Source organism: Chiloscyllium plagiosum, unplaced genomic scaffold (genome assembly GCF_037043375.1).
Source record: "Chiloscyllium plagiosum isolate Xiang-an unplaced genomic scaffold, Cpla_swu_hap1 HiC_scaffold_30, whole genome shotgun sequence".
Classification (NCBI taxonomy): Eukaryota; Metazoa; Chordata; class Chondrichthyes; order Orectolobiformes; family Hemiscylliidae; genus Chiloscyllium; species Chiloscyllium plagiosum.
In genome coordinates this window covers 53,193,075-53,208,663 of record NW_028270168.1, presented here as the reverse complement: position 1 = coordinate 53,208,663, position 15,589 = coordinate 53,193,075, and the positions used below count along the sequence as shown (strand labels likewise).

General features: G+C 39.1%; 1 protein-coding gene across 5 annotated transcripts in view; it reads right to left on the bottom strand.

The window, feature by feature from the left end:
• The window catches only part of nfyc (nuclear transcription factor Y, gamma), a 93,998-nt gene that overhangs the window by 33,370 nt on the left and 45,039 nt on the right, over positions 1-15,589 (bottom strand). For 4 of the 5 annotated variants that reach the window (XM_043717961.2, XM_043717958.2, XM_043717959.2 and 1 more), the window contains 2 exons: positions 13,710-13,823; positions 10,502-10,597 (listed from right to left, as the gene is read on the bottom strand). In XM_043717961.2, coding sequence (XP_043573896.1) covers positions 10,502-10,597; positions 13,710-13,823 — 210 coding nt within the window. The remainder of the gene's footprint in view (positions 1-10,501; positions 10,598-13,709; positions 13,824-15,589) is intronic. The other variant, XM_087976951.1, reaches the window with a different exon arrangement.

The following is a 15,589-nucleotide window of genomic DNA, read 5'->3' as shown; positions in this document are numbered from 1 at the left end:
TCTCGCAGCAGTCACTATACATTAGTCAAGAGGTTTCCCCAACTCTAGCGTTCCCACCCCTGCTCTAGTTGGTGACCAGTTCATTTTGCACACAGCAGAGGCAAGATAGTGTTCAACAGTGCGTTCTGGTGACCTTGCCTGGGTAAATTGACAAGAAGTTGCCAGAACTCACTGCATAAGGATCCCAAATTGTTGATTACTGAACTTAGTCTAGGAACTGGAGATTCTGGGATAGTTTCTTTTGTACACAAAACTCAGAATGAGCAATGGAGCAAAAAAGAATTCTCAAACCAAATCATTGAAAAAGAGTTATCTGAATGAGAGTCTCGTTTACTATTCCTCATAATCAGCAACAATGGAATGGAAATTAGCATCGCATCCAAACAATAAAACCTATGCTTGCAGTGAACTCATTCCATGAGTTTACTTCACTCTTGGTTGCATTATTTCCAGACAGGTCAGGATACGCCTGGGAGATTTTCCCTCCCCATGCTAGCAAGCGAGAGCAAGACACAAAAACTGGTCTAGGTACCCCTCTGAAACAAAAATAAAATCAGTGAAGTACCTATCGACAACACAAGAGGACAACAACGGATTGCCAAACTGTACTCTACAGAGTATATCGTTAAGGTTAAATCTGCAATTTCCAATTGCTGCAGATACCACAAGCTCTGATTAATAAAATTTCCTCAATGAGCCACCTGGCTAAAATAAAACACAAATCCAAACTGGGCAAGCTACAGGATAAGAAGTGAAGACTAAAAAAAGAATAAAAGTACCCAGAGAGAGCCAAGTTAACATTCTAAGTTGATAAAGTTTCTTCAGATCTGGAAAAAGTTACAGATGTATAGTTTTTAAACAAATAGTGGCAGAGAAACCAAAGTGCAAAGGAAAAAGGAACAGGAGAAAGCAAACAGGAAGGAGTGATAACATCAAAGTATTACCAAGTTGTGTAGAGTTGTCGTGTTTAGAAAGGGAGAACTTATTTGTTAAAAAAAAAGATACGAGGAAGAGTGTGTAGTTCCTTTAAGAGGTAAAGTGTTTTTCTAAGTGTGGAGATTTATACAGAACAACGTGTCTGTAAGTAGTTGCAGATTACAGACAGTTCTGAAATTGAAACATTTATCAATTGGCTGTGCATTTGGAAACCTTAGGTTTGTTTTGATATTTTTGCAACTAACTTGAATCAGCCGATTCATTTAAACCAAGCACTTAGAGATTGAAAGCCAATTGAATTTAAATCTGACGGTTTTGACAAACCCAGACCAATGTTAACGTACGAAAATTGATACGTCATTCAAGATGTATAAGGAGAGGTTTTTTGAAAATTAGGGTGAGGGCAAACTGCCATCTGAGAAATAAACATCTCGCTCTCACAAGAAATCTGTAAGCTCTCTAAGAAAGCACCATCTATCCATAAAAGGAACCATGGCACTTCTAGCTAAGAATCCTCACAGAAGAACTCAACAGAGAAATCATCCCTGACTGCAGGATCAACGGAAGAAACACATTGTGACTTAAAAACAACAGAAGAAACGCATTTACGAATGGAGAGACAGTGGAGAAGGCGGAGCATTCCAGTAGACACATTCTGTGTAGACTTTGAGAGATTAAGTTTTAAATTTATTTTTTCTTATTACCTGGGTTTATACCAATTCTGTTAATTTGTTTACTGTTACGTGTTGTTTATAAAGTGACTATCAGGGATTTTCTTTCATTTAACCACTCTTTTTAACAGTTTATATAGGGAAGATGAGCTTCTCTCAGTATTTCAGTTTTAATTATCAAAGGGGTTCAAACTTTCCTCTTTGTAAGAAAAGGTAGGGGGATATTAAAAAGACAAAAGGTGATAGCCAATGGAACTAAAAGAAATAATAGGTAGATGCAGAGTTGGTGAAAATGGGATTACAGAGTCATTATTAACACCTGCGATATGAAAAAGCTGTGGACAGATGTTATAATTGGAAAATTATTGATTTTATTTCTCTCTTCACCAGATGCTGCCAGACCCAGAATATTTCCACCTCAGTTCAAATTTCAGATTTCTATCATTCACAATTATTGCCTCAGAGTGAACAGATACATTGAGTACAAATAGAACACAGAACAGTACAGCACAGAAATGGGTCTTCTGGCCCACAATGCTGTGTTAAATATGGCGCTAAATTAAACTTATCCCTTCTGCTAGTCCTTGGTCCACATCTCTCCATTTCTTGCATATTCGTGGATTTATCCAAAAGTCCCTCTGATGCCCCTATTGTACCTGCCTCTACCACCATCCCTGGCAGCGCTTTTCAGACTCCTACCACTCTGTAAAGAACTTGCCCCTCGCATCTTCTTTGAACTTTCCCTTGTCTCATCTTAAATGCACGCCCTCTACTATTAGACATTTCAACTCTGGGAAAAAGATTCTGACGGTCAACCTGGTCTATGCATCTCATCATTTTATAGAAGTCTATCAAGTCTCCTCTCAGCCTCTGCCACTCCAGAGAAAACAACCCAAGTTTTTCTAGCCTCACCTTATAGTTCAGACCCTCTAATTCAGGCAGCATCCTGGTAAACCTCTTCTGCACCCTCTCCAAAGTCTCCACATCCTTCCTGCAATGTGGCAACCAGAATTGAACACAATACTAAGTGTAGCGTAACTAAAGTCTTATAAAGCTGCACATGACACCCTGACTCTTGTACTCAATTCCCCAACCAATAAAGGCAAATGCCCTTTTTACCACCCCACCTACTTGTGTGGCCACTTTCAGGGAGCCATGGATTTGAACCCCAAGATCCCTCTGTACATCAATGTTGATCCTAAGCTGTCTAGGGCTCATAAGACATACTGCCAGCACACTCTGACTGGAATTCAGACATCTCTGCAAAGACTCTACAACCCTAGAGAATGTTTATGTACATGTTTATAGCAATTGCAGATAGTTTATGCAACATGTTTCACTATTACAGCTTTTGTTTTATAAACCATTACTTCTGCATACTACCAGACTGAATACACACAGCTGGCAGTTCAGGTGTTCCTTCTAAATCCATGCAATCTTGTAACAGTGATCTGAGGTCATTAAGTGAAACTGGCAAAACCTGGCGCCCCACAGGCACATTCCTGGCAAATTTTAAGATTTGACTTCTGGGAACAAGTGCCAAGACTTAATTCCTGATCTGGTAATATAATCCCTCCTCCCTGGGAAGATATTACTACTGTAATGCCAGTAATGGACTCTGTACATTATGACTCAATGTCATCAACAAAGGTCCAACAGTACAACAAAATAAAAAGAATCCTTCTTAGAACAATAAATATAAAGTCAAACAGAACATGAATTATAATTTACAATGATACTGAATGAAGGTTAACTTTGGAGTAAAACACAGCACTTGGACTACTGATATGTACACCAAGAGTGTCCATGAGTGCCTATCTTCTGGCAATACTCATGCTGTTCACGAATGGAGTCTGCCACATGGACCCTCTTCATAATCTGAACTTGCTGAGGAGTTTTGCTGCATCTAGGAATAAGCTGAACGTACAAATAATTCCATGAAATATTAAAACAAAAGCAAAATACCACAAATACTAGAAGTATAAAACAAACAGAAAATGTCACAAATACTCAAGCAGGTCAGGCAGCATCTGTCAAGAAAACCAGAATTAACATTTCAGGTCACCGTACCTTCATCACAGAATAGATATATTCGGATGAAAGGTCACTAAATTGAAACGTTAGCCCGGTTTCTCTCCACAATTATTGTTTGACCCAGTGTACTTGAAGCATTTCCTGATATCTCAACACTGAAAGGCCAAGGTTTGCAAAATGAATAAAGTAACTTTGTTCCATCTCTTTGATGTGTGCCAAAGAAAGCCAGAGCATCTACTAGCTCTACTTACATGATTCAAGATAGGTTTTGAAATTAAAAGAAGCCCTCACTATTGAAGGAAAGCTATAAGATTCTAATCTAATCAATAACAAAATATAAGTCAGAGACCCATTCATTTCATGGGCAATTTAAGGCACCATTTGGGAAATAGTGAACTGTAGCTTCTTCCTAGTTCAACAGATTATAATGTTCAAAATACTCAAACTCAGGCACAGCCACAGAACCAAGAAACCCACCAGAGAGAAATAGGAGGATGAAGGAGATAACATCAGTCAATCAACACAGACTTCTTCACGAAAGCCAAAGGAACAGTTTCCCAAGTCTACCATTTGTGGCAGATGAAAACTAAACTGTGTAAATGTGTATAATCTACCTCTGATCAAGCTTTTGTCACCCACCTTACCTCTTAATGTCTCTTTACGACACTGTGTAAATATTGTCTGCTCTTATGAAGTGCTTTGGAACTTTCACATATTAAAAGCATTATGTTCATTGTTGTTAGGCCACTTCTGACCCAATTTATGTTGTCAATGACCAAAAATCTAACAATAGCCCCCAACATTCAGGATCCCTGCTCAAGATGCAATCGTATCTGTTAGGGTTTTGTTTAAAAGCCACATGCACACATTCCAGAGAATAGTTTAATTTGTGATTCTTTAAAGTTCCATTAATCTGACATACATCAGATTGCACCTACCAGAAACCTCATGAGCCTTTTATCAACTGCTAAGTTGGCTAAAGTATCTAACATGCAATATAACGAGTTCTAACTTGGTTGGGGATCATAGCCACAATTCTTCACTACTTTTCCACTTATCATCCAGTCTTTTCAATGTTGGTGTTGTTTTCTGCCACAGCGAGACACTGGGGGCATTCTGCAGTCCAACCACACTGTTTCAAAATGAAATAGGTATGTTGACACAAACTTTGTTCAGAGCTGAAAAGGTGTTGCTGGAAAAGCACAGCAGGTCAGGCAGCATCGAAGGAGCAGGAGAATCGACGTTTCGGGCATGAGCCCTTTTTGAATCAAACAAGTTGACTGACTAATTATTAAACAGCTTCATTAACAAAGCAATCAGTCAATTGGTCAACAAAATTACATCACTTCAATGCAAATTCTTGATTTTTACAACACCTCATTTACTTCTGCTGTTTCCTTCATTAGGAGTTCTCAGGTGGTGGCGAGAGGTGTTTGCCAATTTCACACCCAAGCTATCTCCAAAACATGGTGTGTGTGATGGGACATAGATTCTTTCCACATGATGACCTCCTCAGCCTAAAGCAGCAGCAAAGTACATAAACTTCGGTTTAAAACTGGAGTCTGGGAACAAAGCTGCTAAAACATAACAATATCAGGTCAATGAAAGTGGTCATTAGCTGTATTCTGAGATTTGCTAATCTTGCACTTCACACCAACCAGGCCCCAGGATACAGCAAAAGAAGGCAGATTTATAACACCATTACTCAAATCTATTGGGATTAGTAGTCTTACTAGTAGAATGTGGAGGGTAATGAACAGATAGAGTCATAGAGCATAGAAACAGACCTTCAGTCCAACCTGTCCATGCTCACCATAATCCCAAACTGAACTAGTCCCACCTGCCTGCTCCTGGCCCATATCCCTCCGAACCTTTCCTATTCATATACTTATCGAAGTGTCTTTTAAACATTTTAACTATGCCGCATCCACAGCTTCCTCGAAAAGTTAACACCACACACAAACCACTCTGCGTAAAAATGGTGCCTCTGTCTTTTTAAAATCTTTCGCCTCTCACCTAGAAAACATGCCCCCCAGTTTTGAAATCCCCTACTCTACAGAAAAGACACCTGCCATTCATCTTATCCACAACCCTCATGATGTTATAAATCTCAATAAGATCACCCCTCAACCTCCTAAGCTCTGGTTAAAAAGGACCCAACCTGTCCAGCCTCTCCTTATAACTCAAACCTTCCATTCCTAGCAACATCCTGGTCAATCTTTTCAAAACCTTCTCCAGCTTAATAATAGTTGAAAATGTGTTGCTGGAAAAGCGCAGCAGGTCAGGCAGCATCCAAGGAGCAGGAGAATTGACGTTTCGGGCATGAGCCCTTCTTCAGGAATGACAGGAGAAAGTGAGGACTGCAGATGCTGGAAATCAGAGCTGAAAATGTGTTGCTGAAAAAACGCAGCAGGTCAGGCAGCATCCAAGGAGCAGGAGTATCGACGTTTCGGACATGAGCCCTTCCTCAGGAATGAGCCCTTCGAGTCCAGAACTAGAGGGCATAGGTTTAGGGTGAGAGGGAAAAGATATAAAAGAGACCTAAGGGTAACTTTTTCACACAGAGGGTGGTACGGGTATGGAATGAGCTGCCAGAGGAACTGGTGGAGGCTGGTACAATTGCAACATTTAAAAGGCATTTGGATGGGTATATGAATAGGAAGGGTTTGGAGGGATATGGGCCGGATGCTGGCAAGAGGGACTAGATTGGGTTGGGATATCTGGTCGGCATGGACGGGTTGGACCGAGGGTCTATTTCCATGCTGTACATCTCTATGACTATGTAATAGCAACACCATTTAAACCAATGGGACCAGAATCGCATTATAGCCAATACAGGTAAGGAGAGTTCACATCCGACAAATACTAGTCTAAATTCTTCAATCGCGTTATAGCCAATTTGCGTTGAAGAAATGCACGCTATGGCAGAACTGACTGTACGTATTTGTTACTCAGTTTCCCTCTGACTACTGGGGGGCCTACAGTACAATTCCTTCAAGGTGATCATTCCTTTCTTATTTCTAATTTCAACCCACATATTTTCACTGGATGATTTTTCAGAAATATCTGCTTTAGTTACAGCATTAAATGTTTTCCTTAATTAAAAATGGCACTCCCACATCTTTTTTGCCTCCCTTTCTATTCTTCCAATAGCACCTGAAACCCGGAACATTGAGATGCAGTCCTGTCCATCCTTCAGCCAAGTTTCCATAATAGCTTTGACGACTCAAACCCATGTGCCCGAGTCCATCAGACTTACTTGGTAAGATCCCTTCCATTGAAATAAATGCAGTTTTAATTCCTTCCTTACTTCATTCTTGGGTTTGCTCTTGTCTGTCTTTTCTATCTAACTTGTTCTTTTCAGATTCAGAACCATCCTCATCTATCTTTCAATTTACTCTGCTACTTAGGATTCCTCCACTCCTCCCACCAACATCCCACCTCCACCTAATATTTTACAATTGCGTTAAATAGAATAGCAAATCTCTCACTAGGATATTGGTCCTTTTCCAGTTCAGGTGAAACCTATCCTTTTTGAACAAATCTTTTCAGACCCTAAGAGCTCCCAATAATCCAAGAATCTGAATCCCTGAACATCACACTGCCTCTTCAGCCATTGATTTATCTTCTTTATTCTTTTATTCCTTTTCTCATTTGAGCTTGGCACCGGGAATAAACCAAAAGATTACTACTTTTGAGATTCTGTTTTTTAATCTTCTACCTAACCTCTTATATTTACTCTGTAAGGCCTTAATCTTTTCCCCAATTATATCATTCCTACCAATGTGGACAAAATCTCCCCTTTAACAATATGCTTCAAATGTTTTGAGACAGCCTTAATCCTGGCACCAGGTACACAACATATTTTTCTAGATTCACGCTCATTATTGCAGAATCTCCTGTCTGTGCCTGATAACAATTATTCTTTTAAATTCTGTCAAACCTTTTATTCTAACTTCCCAAGATCTGACTGCCTCTTGTATTTTTCTGAGAGACTAACCCTTTCAAGAGTACCTAACTCGGAATATCTGTTTGAGAGAGAGGAATAGCCACAGGAGACTTCTGAACTACCTTCTTACCTTTCCTGACAGTCACTCATCTACCTGACTGATCCTGTTGTGTAATTATTTCTCTAAATCTTGGCATTTAACGCTGTCTCTTGTATGCACTCAATGACATCGAGCCTAAAAAGAAGTAATTGCACCTTATATATAAAATAAACTACCATTCCTTACTCAAAGAATATTAAACATGCACAAAAAATGAATCTTAAATAAAATAAAACACTTAGCTGAACAATGGAATTAAAATTAACTCCTTCTCAAGCAGTCCAGCATTCATTTTCAATTGGCTGATAAAAAAAATCATCTCACTGAAGAGGCGTCCACATGTAGCCCTCTCCAAAAGCTCCATATTAACAAAAACCTGTCTTCCACAGTTTAGGCCTCTCCATAAGCTCCATAAACACAACTTTATTCTGTATTCAGCCCTAATTGAACAATTCTTTATTCTAAGAAATGAAAAAGACAAAGTGTTTATTAAAGTTATTTTAAAGTAGGACAGCTCTGATGAAGAGTCATCTAGACTCGAAATGTTAGCTTGCTCTCTATCCACGGATGGTACCTGACCCGCTGTGATTTCCAGCATTTTGTGTTTTCAGGAGAGTTTGACAATAGAAGATAACATTGTCAAGTAGTATTATCCCTCACCTTGAAAACTCCAACTTCATCTAGATTTCAAACATCAGCTTTTTCCACCCGGTGTAGTTCAATACCATGAAGCTCTTCAATCAGGGAATGAAGCAGCAGTGATTCATTGAAGTATGCAGCAGTCAACAGCTGCAAACATCTGACTGAAAGCCCTTCCACTCCACACAGCTTCCAGTCAAGGATGTTTACAGCAGCATATACTGCCAGCAATCAACGCTGTCAAGATGGGCAAGAGATCACAGATAACAAAAACTTAAACTAAAACTAAACACTGAAGCTAGGTGGACAATAATCTCACAAGACTAGAAACAATGATACAAGGATCCCAATCTGATCAGTCTGATAGCTACACTGCTCTGTTAGATGATTCTTTGGCAGGATGGCAAATGAGAGAACTTCTAGAAATTCACCAATACCACTTTATGTACAATTAGTTACAGTACTCACCTAGGACAAGACCCCTACACTTCTTCAAAGATATTTTTGCATCTTTCTGTGGATCAGACCCAAGAATCTACGCAGTCAATCACTGCATAAAGAAAAACTAATCTAGAACAGTGAGAATATAACACTGAGACCATAATTTATCTGAGATAAACAGGGACTCTAACGTATTGCGCAAAGTCCCACTAAGACCTAATCCTTCTTGAACTAACCAAGCAGGTAGTATGTAGTAAACCACTGGCCTTGGTCACCACTCAGGTATACTACTCAGACCCATGTCTAAAACAAGACATACCCAAGATTCACATACAGGAGTAATACAGACCAAGTCAGCAGTGGTGCAAAGCAACAGTGACATTCACGTAAGCTCATTAAAATTGAACTAAATTGACAAAAGAAATCCGCCTACCACAGAAGACTACTTCAGTCCAACGCACTTAGCCAGTCAAGCACAAAGAAGTCGCTATCATGCTGAAAACTGAGGTCCATATACCAGTCTTCGTGAAGAGCCCTGCAAATGACTTCTGAGAGTACGTAGCTCACTTTAGTCAAATTAAAATGGAGGCAAAGTTTAGGAAGTGACCAAGAATTTCATTCTGGTTCATTAAACTGAAACAAGGATGTTCCAAGATATTTAGTGACAAGGTAACATAAACATCTAACTGAAAGCTGTATTTATTTTGTAAAGCTTTCAGTTAAAGATGTTTACATGACCGCTACACCAATGCATATCTGAATGGCCAAGAGATAAAGTTATCATCATGCAACTTTTAAAAAAAACCAAACTCTTAATTCTATCAATTCCGACAGTATTGAATAATACTTTCCTCTACATCTTACGGCAACCTCTTGCCCCATCTTATTGTGTAATCCCAATAAGTTGCATCTCAGTGGCACTACATGTTCCTCTGTATTCCTCACCTCTCTTGAAATTGCACCTCTATAGAGCTGGAGTTAGAAGCTAAAATGTTAGAAGTCAGTCAGTAATGTGATAGCTCTCAACAGTTCACCATTACAATGAAGGAGTGATGAATCACTGTGGGTCTGCTACATGGTTGAATATTTTTATTTATTGGCTCTTTTGAGCTTTTGTTTTTGCTAGAAATAGACAGTGCACAACCATAAAAGACGCTGTTTAAAATGTAAGGAAAAAAATATTATGGACTTTATTTGGAACAAACCATATTGACGTATCGTAACAAAACCAGTTAACAGCACAGTATCAGACTAAATTGAGAAATGCCTTTCTATCTCAAGTTAAAGATCAGCACATTCAGGTCATTAAATATAATCCACACCACCACCTACAGGTCAGTCCTAACAGATATGATTGAAAACATAAGTTGACAGTGCTTATTAATATTTCAGTGCAGAGCCAACTCCCCCACTACATAAATTGAGACAAATGATTAAAAAGCATAAAAATAAAAAAAGAAATTCGTATATCCACTAATTATTTGCTCCAAAAACCCCCACAAACTTTAACAAGCTTTACTCATGCATGCTGCCACCAGAAGGCAGTGTTCTACTTTCTTGAGGTAAATAACTGAATGCAACTACTTAAACAAAGAACATTTTATATAAGAGTACAACGTTTAGATACTATCAGGTTTAAGAGGATGGCGGGTGAAAAAAAAACATGCAACCTAGATTTCTGATGAACTTTGTTGTTAGGTTTATAAATCTATTTGTTTTTTTGTTTCTTACCTGTCGTTTTGGAGGTTTGAGCTCATCTCTAGGAACAATGTCAATCAGAAAATCAAACTGATCAAACTTAGTAATGGCCATGGCAATGTCGTTCCTCTGTCGGGAGGGAAACATCAAAAGTAACTCAAACAGCTATGGCAACAAAGCAGCAACACAAAAAGGCAGCAGGTGTCAGAGAGATTTCTCAGCAGCAGTTTTTTGTGGGGAAATGAATCAATAATTTGCATCCACAACACCTTCATTTTTTAAAAAAAATTCATTCTAGCCCTAATAGCACAAATTAGTCCTAGTTCTTGGAATGAACTTGCATTAGGTTAACACTGAGCAAGTCGGAAGGTGTCTGAAGGACACAAAAGAGTATATAGGGACTGGTTGGTCAAAAGGAAGGGATTGGTTGTTGGGCTTTGTGCCCATTTTTTATCCTTAAAACTTCTGGTTACAAATTTCAAAGTTGGCTGGCACCCTCCTGTAGTTATATTATGTTAAAACCTTTTACCGCTGACTCAGTTAAATTCCTAGCAGTAAAATAGAATTTAATTTTTTTTTGTCTGGCTGCAGCCTAACGTGACTAAATACTGACCTTTAATCTTCCCTTGTAAAATTTTTAAGAGTCTTTAACTTAAAAAAAATGGGTCTTTATTAAGTCAGAGTATAGGGTGACACTCCCAGACATTGGAATTGACACCACCATGTATTAGTAAACCCAGACTCTAAACTGGTTACTGAGAAAGTACACTGAAAATAACAGAATTGAAGCATTTGTGGAAACCTATAACTACATTATAGCTTATAATGAATCACTCAGTCTCAGCCACAGTGGCCAAGAGTTTGTTACAACACATCTGGGCAAATGGGAAAAAGGACTAGGTAGGGGAAAACAGAACTAGCCACAGCTCCCAACCTTTCTTTTCAAACAAGACCTACGACAAAGTGTTTGATAGTACTTCAGCTCAATTCTTGTCTCTAATTAGCAAACAACACTGACAGACCAAGCAATCCTCATGGACAATTACAGATGCGAGGCCATCGCCGCATCACCACTATTTAACACTGATCCCATCCAATGCAATCAGAGACCAAAAGACAACAGAAATCAATGGAAAGTTTAAAAATTGTGCTTCCTCATAACAAAAATAAATTGTACTCTATCAGACATCTAACTGTACCATCCACTGCTGACAGCAGCCTGTGATTCTCTTTCGCATTGCTCTTCTCTTTCTGGAGAAATGCTACTTTTTGAGTTTACTGCAAAGCTGTAGACTCCAGTAAAAACAAATTAAGATTGAAAATGTTTAGCAGGGCAGGCAGCATTGTCGCAGAGAAATAAGATTAAAGGAAGATCAAAAGTTTAAAATTTTAATGATAAAAGGATATGTTGTCAAAACATTTCACCTTGCAATCATCAGGATGGAACTGCAAGAAAATCAAATCTCAAAATCAATAAGAATTTACACAGCATGAGAAGAGGGTGCTGACTGGTCAACGTTGTAGTCCTCACAGCAGCACCTCAACCATTCTAATCTCACGCAAGCTGTTGTTGAATTTCCACTTCCAATTGGTCAGGGCACGTCCTGGGAATTATACCAGAGAATCAATGTTCCCAAGCTTTTGTTTAATTGAAAAGAAAGGGACAATAGGTGATATTTTCTTTGTTTGCAAAGGACAGGACACTGCATATGAATAAATGTTGCTTTAGCAGAAGCTGAATATTATCTTAAATTGGATGTTATTGTAACGCGTAGCTTAATACCGATTGTTTAGCAAGTGCTGTCCAGTTATGGAACTATACATAATATTGGGCACTTCTTTGTCCTAAGTTTCACAAGCATGGGTCAATTGAATATAGTCAATACACTGCCAATTATAAACAAAAGAGACGATGCACCGGTCATTGGGATTGTACAGCCCTCACACCAGCAATGAAATTCAAATACCACATTATGCATTTGGATGAGGCAGGACACCTTTTTGGTTTGACAGCAGTATCCTGTTAATACTACTTTGTGTCGTTACCACATAGTACCAGTGCGAGATTACTTGCTTCACCTGGCGCTGAGACACTTATCCTTCCAGGGTAATCAGAAGTAGATTGGGCTCTTTTCACAGCTGACACTAACAGCTTTAGGCCAACTCATTAGCCTGCATGATATATAGCAAGCAATGATCCGAGTTGTGTAGTTATTGTTCCAAAGGATAGCTTGATCCATCCTATTTCAAATCACCTGTGTGGTGATCCAAAACCTTTTTTTTTAAAATGTAGAAGGTTGCTAAAAATCCCAACTGCAAGAATATGAGGAAACCCAGTGAAGGTAGGTTTGTAGGGGACTATAACAGTGAACGCATTAGCGGATTTCTTAAAAGCACATCAAGGAAAGGGAGCTTATTAGACGCTCATTTTCAAAAGATGAATCTAAGCTCAGGATGGAGGTCACTGGAGCGAGTAAAGAAATCTTTGCATACAAGTGCAGCTTTAAATACGGCAAACGTTTCATCTATGTATTTTAAGTATGCAAGGACCTTGCTTTTGCGCTGTGCAGTGAAATAATGATTGGAAGAAGTTTCAGGTCTGACTTGACACATCAGCAAAATGGGCCAGGTAGGTTCAAAACCCACCTCAGGCAGAAGTTTTGATTCAATTAGAGGAAATGCATTAAATTCTCTTCACAACAAAAGATGATCCACACCAAACACATTAAAGTCTGTTATTTTGACTACACAGTCAGCAATGAGAAAACCTGACATCAAAATAGGTGTTCAAGTTAAACAGCAGCATTGGTTTGTTATTGTTTGAATCAAATCATTAAAGCATGATTTTAATTTAGCAAATTTTAATCAAAATATATAAGTAATAGATGTAATATTCCTTCTTTTAGGAATTCTCTCATAGCTTATTTATAGAGTCATGGAGTCATAGAGAGGTACAGCATGGAAACATTTCTGCTAGTCACACTACTGCTTTGACTTTGAGTATGGGACAACTGGTGCATAAGCATCCCATTTAGGTGTGACCAGTTTGGAAGAGTGCTGGCAAAAAAGAGTTCTCCTCCTTTTGGCCAAGCTGATAGATAGTCCTGCTCTGAAGGCAGCGTCTGATGACCATTAGAGTTAGTATTCCTTGACCTGTCAGGCCCTTTTGTTGTCTTATCAACATTTTCTTGTTTCAAACTCTCCTTTCCATTCAAGGTTCCTCTTATAGAATGTCCAGTACCTGCAGAGTCCTGCGTTTGTTATCTTCAGTGTGTATCCATGCTCGTAAGGATAACTCTGTAATGAAAATCTGAGCTGCTTTCGCAAACAGCACTGGTGCCTCTGCACTGATCATCTATAAAGATAAAAGAAGAGTGCAATTACATCCTAAAAGTGTCTGCTACTGTCATCTGCTCTTAATGAGGATGGGCTGATCAAAGCTCTTTCATTGACTGTACCTTACTAATACAGAGCTGAGGCGCACTATGCAAAGCCCCATATATTCTAGTAGCTAATATGATTTGCACAATGCGGCTTCAATATGAAACAAGGCAATTGGCAATCTGAATTTTTTTAGTTTAAAGGGTGATAAAATGATTAGGTGGGTACATGAATAGGAAGGATTTAGAGGGATATGGGTCAAATGCTGGCAAATGGGGCTAGGTCCAGATTGGGATATTCTTGTCAGCGCAAACGAAATGGACCAAAGGGTCTGTTTCTGTGCTGTACGACTCTATTAGACATTAGAAGATTTTAAAGACATTTTTGGTTCACAACTACAGGAAAACGTTCAAACATCAGTTACCTGTCAAGAGTTTCTGGTTCTTGCCCTAATAATTCAGACACCTCTTACTTTGGGTATTTTTCTTCAGTATAGACAGAGGCCCTATGGGCCATCGTACTTATGTTACTCATCAGCATCAAATCTCATCTGCCAGCATTTAGCCTGTAGCTTTGTATTTTATGGCACTTCAAGTGATTGCCTAAATATTTAGTAAATGTTATGTTTGTTCTTGCATCTGCCAGCTTTTCAAGCAGTGAGTTCCAAATATCAACCACCCTTTGGGTGAAAACGTTCTTCCTTAAATACCCTTAAACCTCCTGTTCTTTACCATAACTCTATGCTGCTGCTTAATGGATCCTCTACTAAGAGGAAAGGTTTCTTCCCGCATACCCTATCTATACTCCTCACAATTTTGCACACATTAATCAGGTCCTCCCTCACTCTTCGCTGCCCAAAGGGAAACAACTCTAGCCTATCTAGCTCCCCCCTCATTGTTGATAAACTCCATGCCAGGCAACATTCTGGTTAATCTGCTCTGCATCCTCTCAAGTGAAAATATCCTACGTATAGTGTGGCAACCATAACTGCACATACTAGTCCAACCATGACCTATCTAATGTTACATACAGCTCCATTGAAACCTCTGTGCTCTTGTATTCAATGCGGTGGCTAATAATGCCAAGAAATCCCACAGGCCTTCTTAACCACCAGTCATGTTGCTTTCAAGGATATGTGAACATGCACACCAATGTTCCTCTGAACCTCTGTACTTCCTAGGGTTCTACTATTAATTATGTACTCCCTTGCCTTTTTAGTTCTCACAAAAGATATCAACTCACACTTTTCAAGATTAAATTTAACTTGCACATCTGAATAGTCCGTCTATATCATCCTATAAATCTGTGGCTTTCTTCCTCACTACTTGCTGCAAAAACAATTTCATTTCATCTATGAACTATTGATCAAACATTTACATTTAAATCATTAATGTACTCAACAATCTGCAAGGGACATGGCACCAATTCCTGTGGTACAGCATTGGACATCGTAGCAAGGGACAGTGTGTGTTGATCAATGGTTGTTTTTGTGCCTCGAGTCCAAGCCAACTTTGGATCCAATTTGCCAAATTGCATCAGCTATTACCTTCTTGATCAGTCTCCCATTCTCATTAAACAGTTTAAGATATAAGATTGTTGGTACATTAAGGCATTGGGGAACAGTTGATATAAAAGTAACTTGGTCTGATGGGCGGCACGGTGGCTAGCACTGCTGCCTCGCAGCGCCAGAGACCCGGGTTCAATTCCCGCCTCAGGCGATTGACTGTGTGGAGTTTGCAC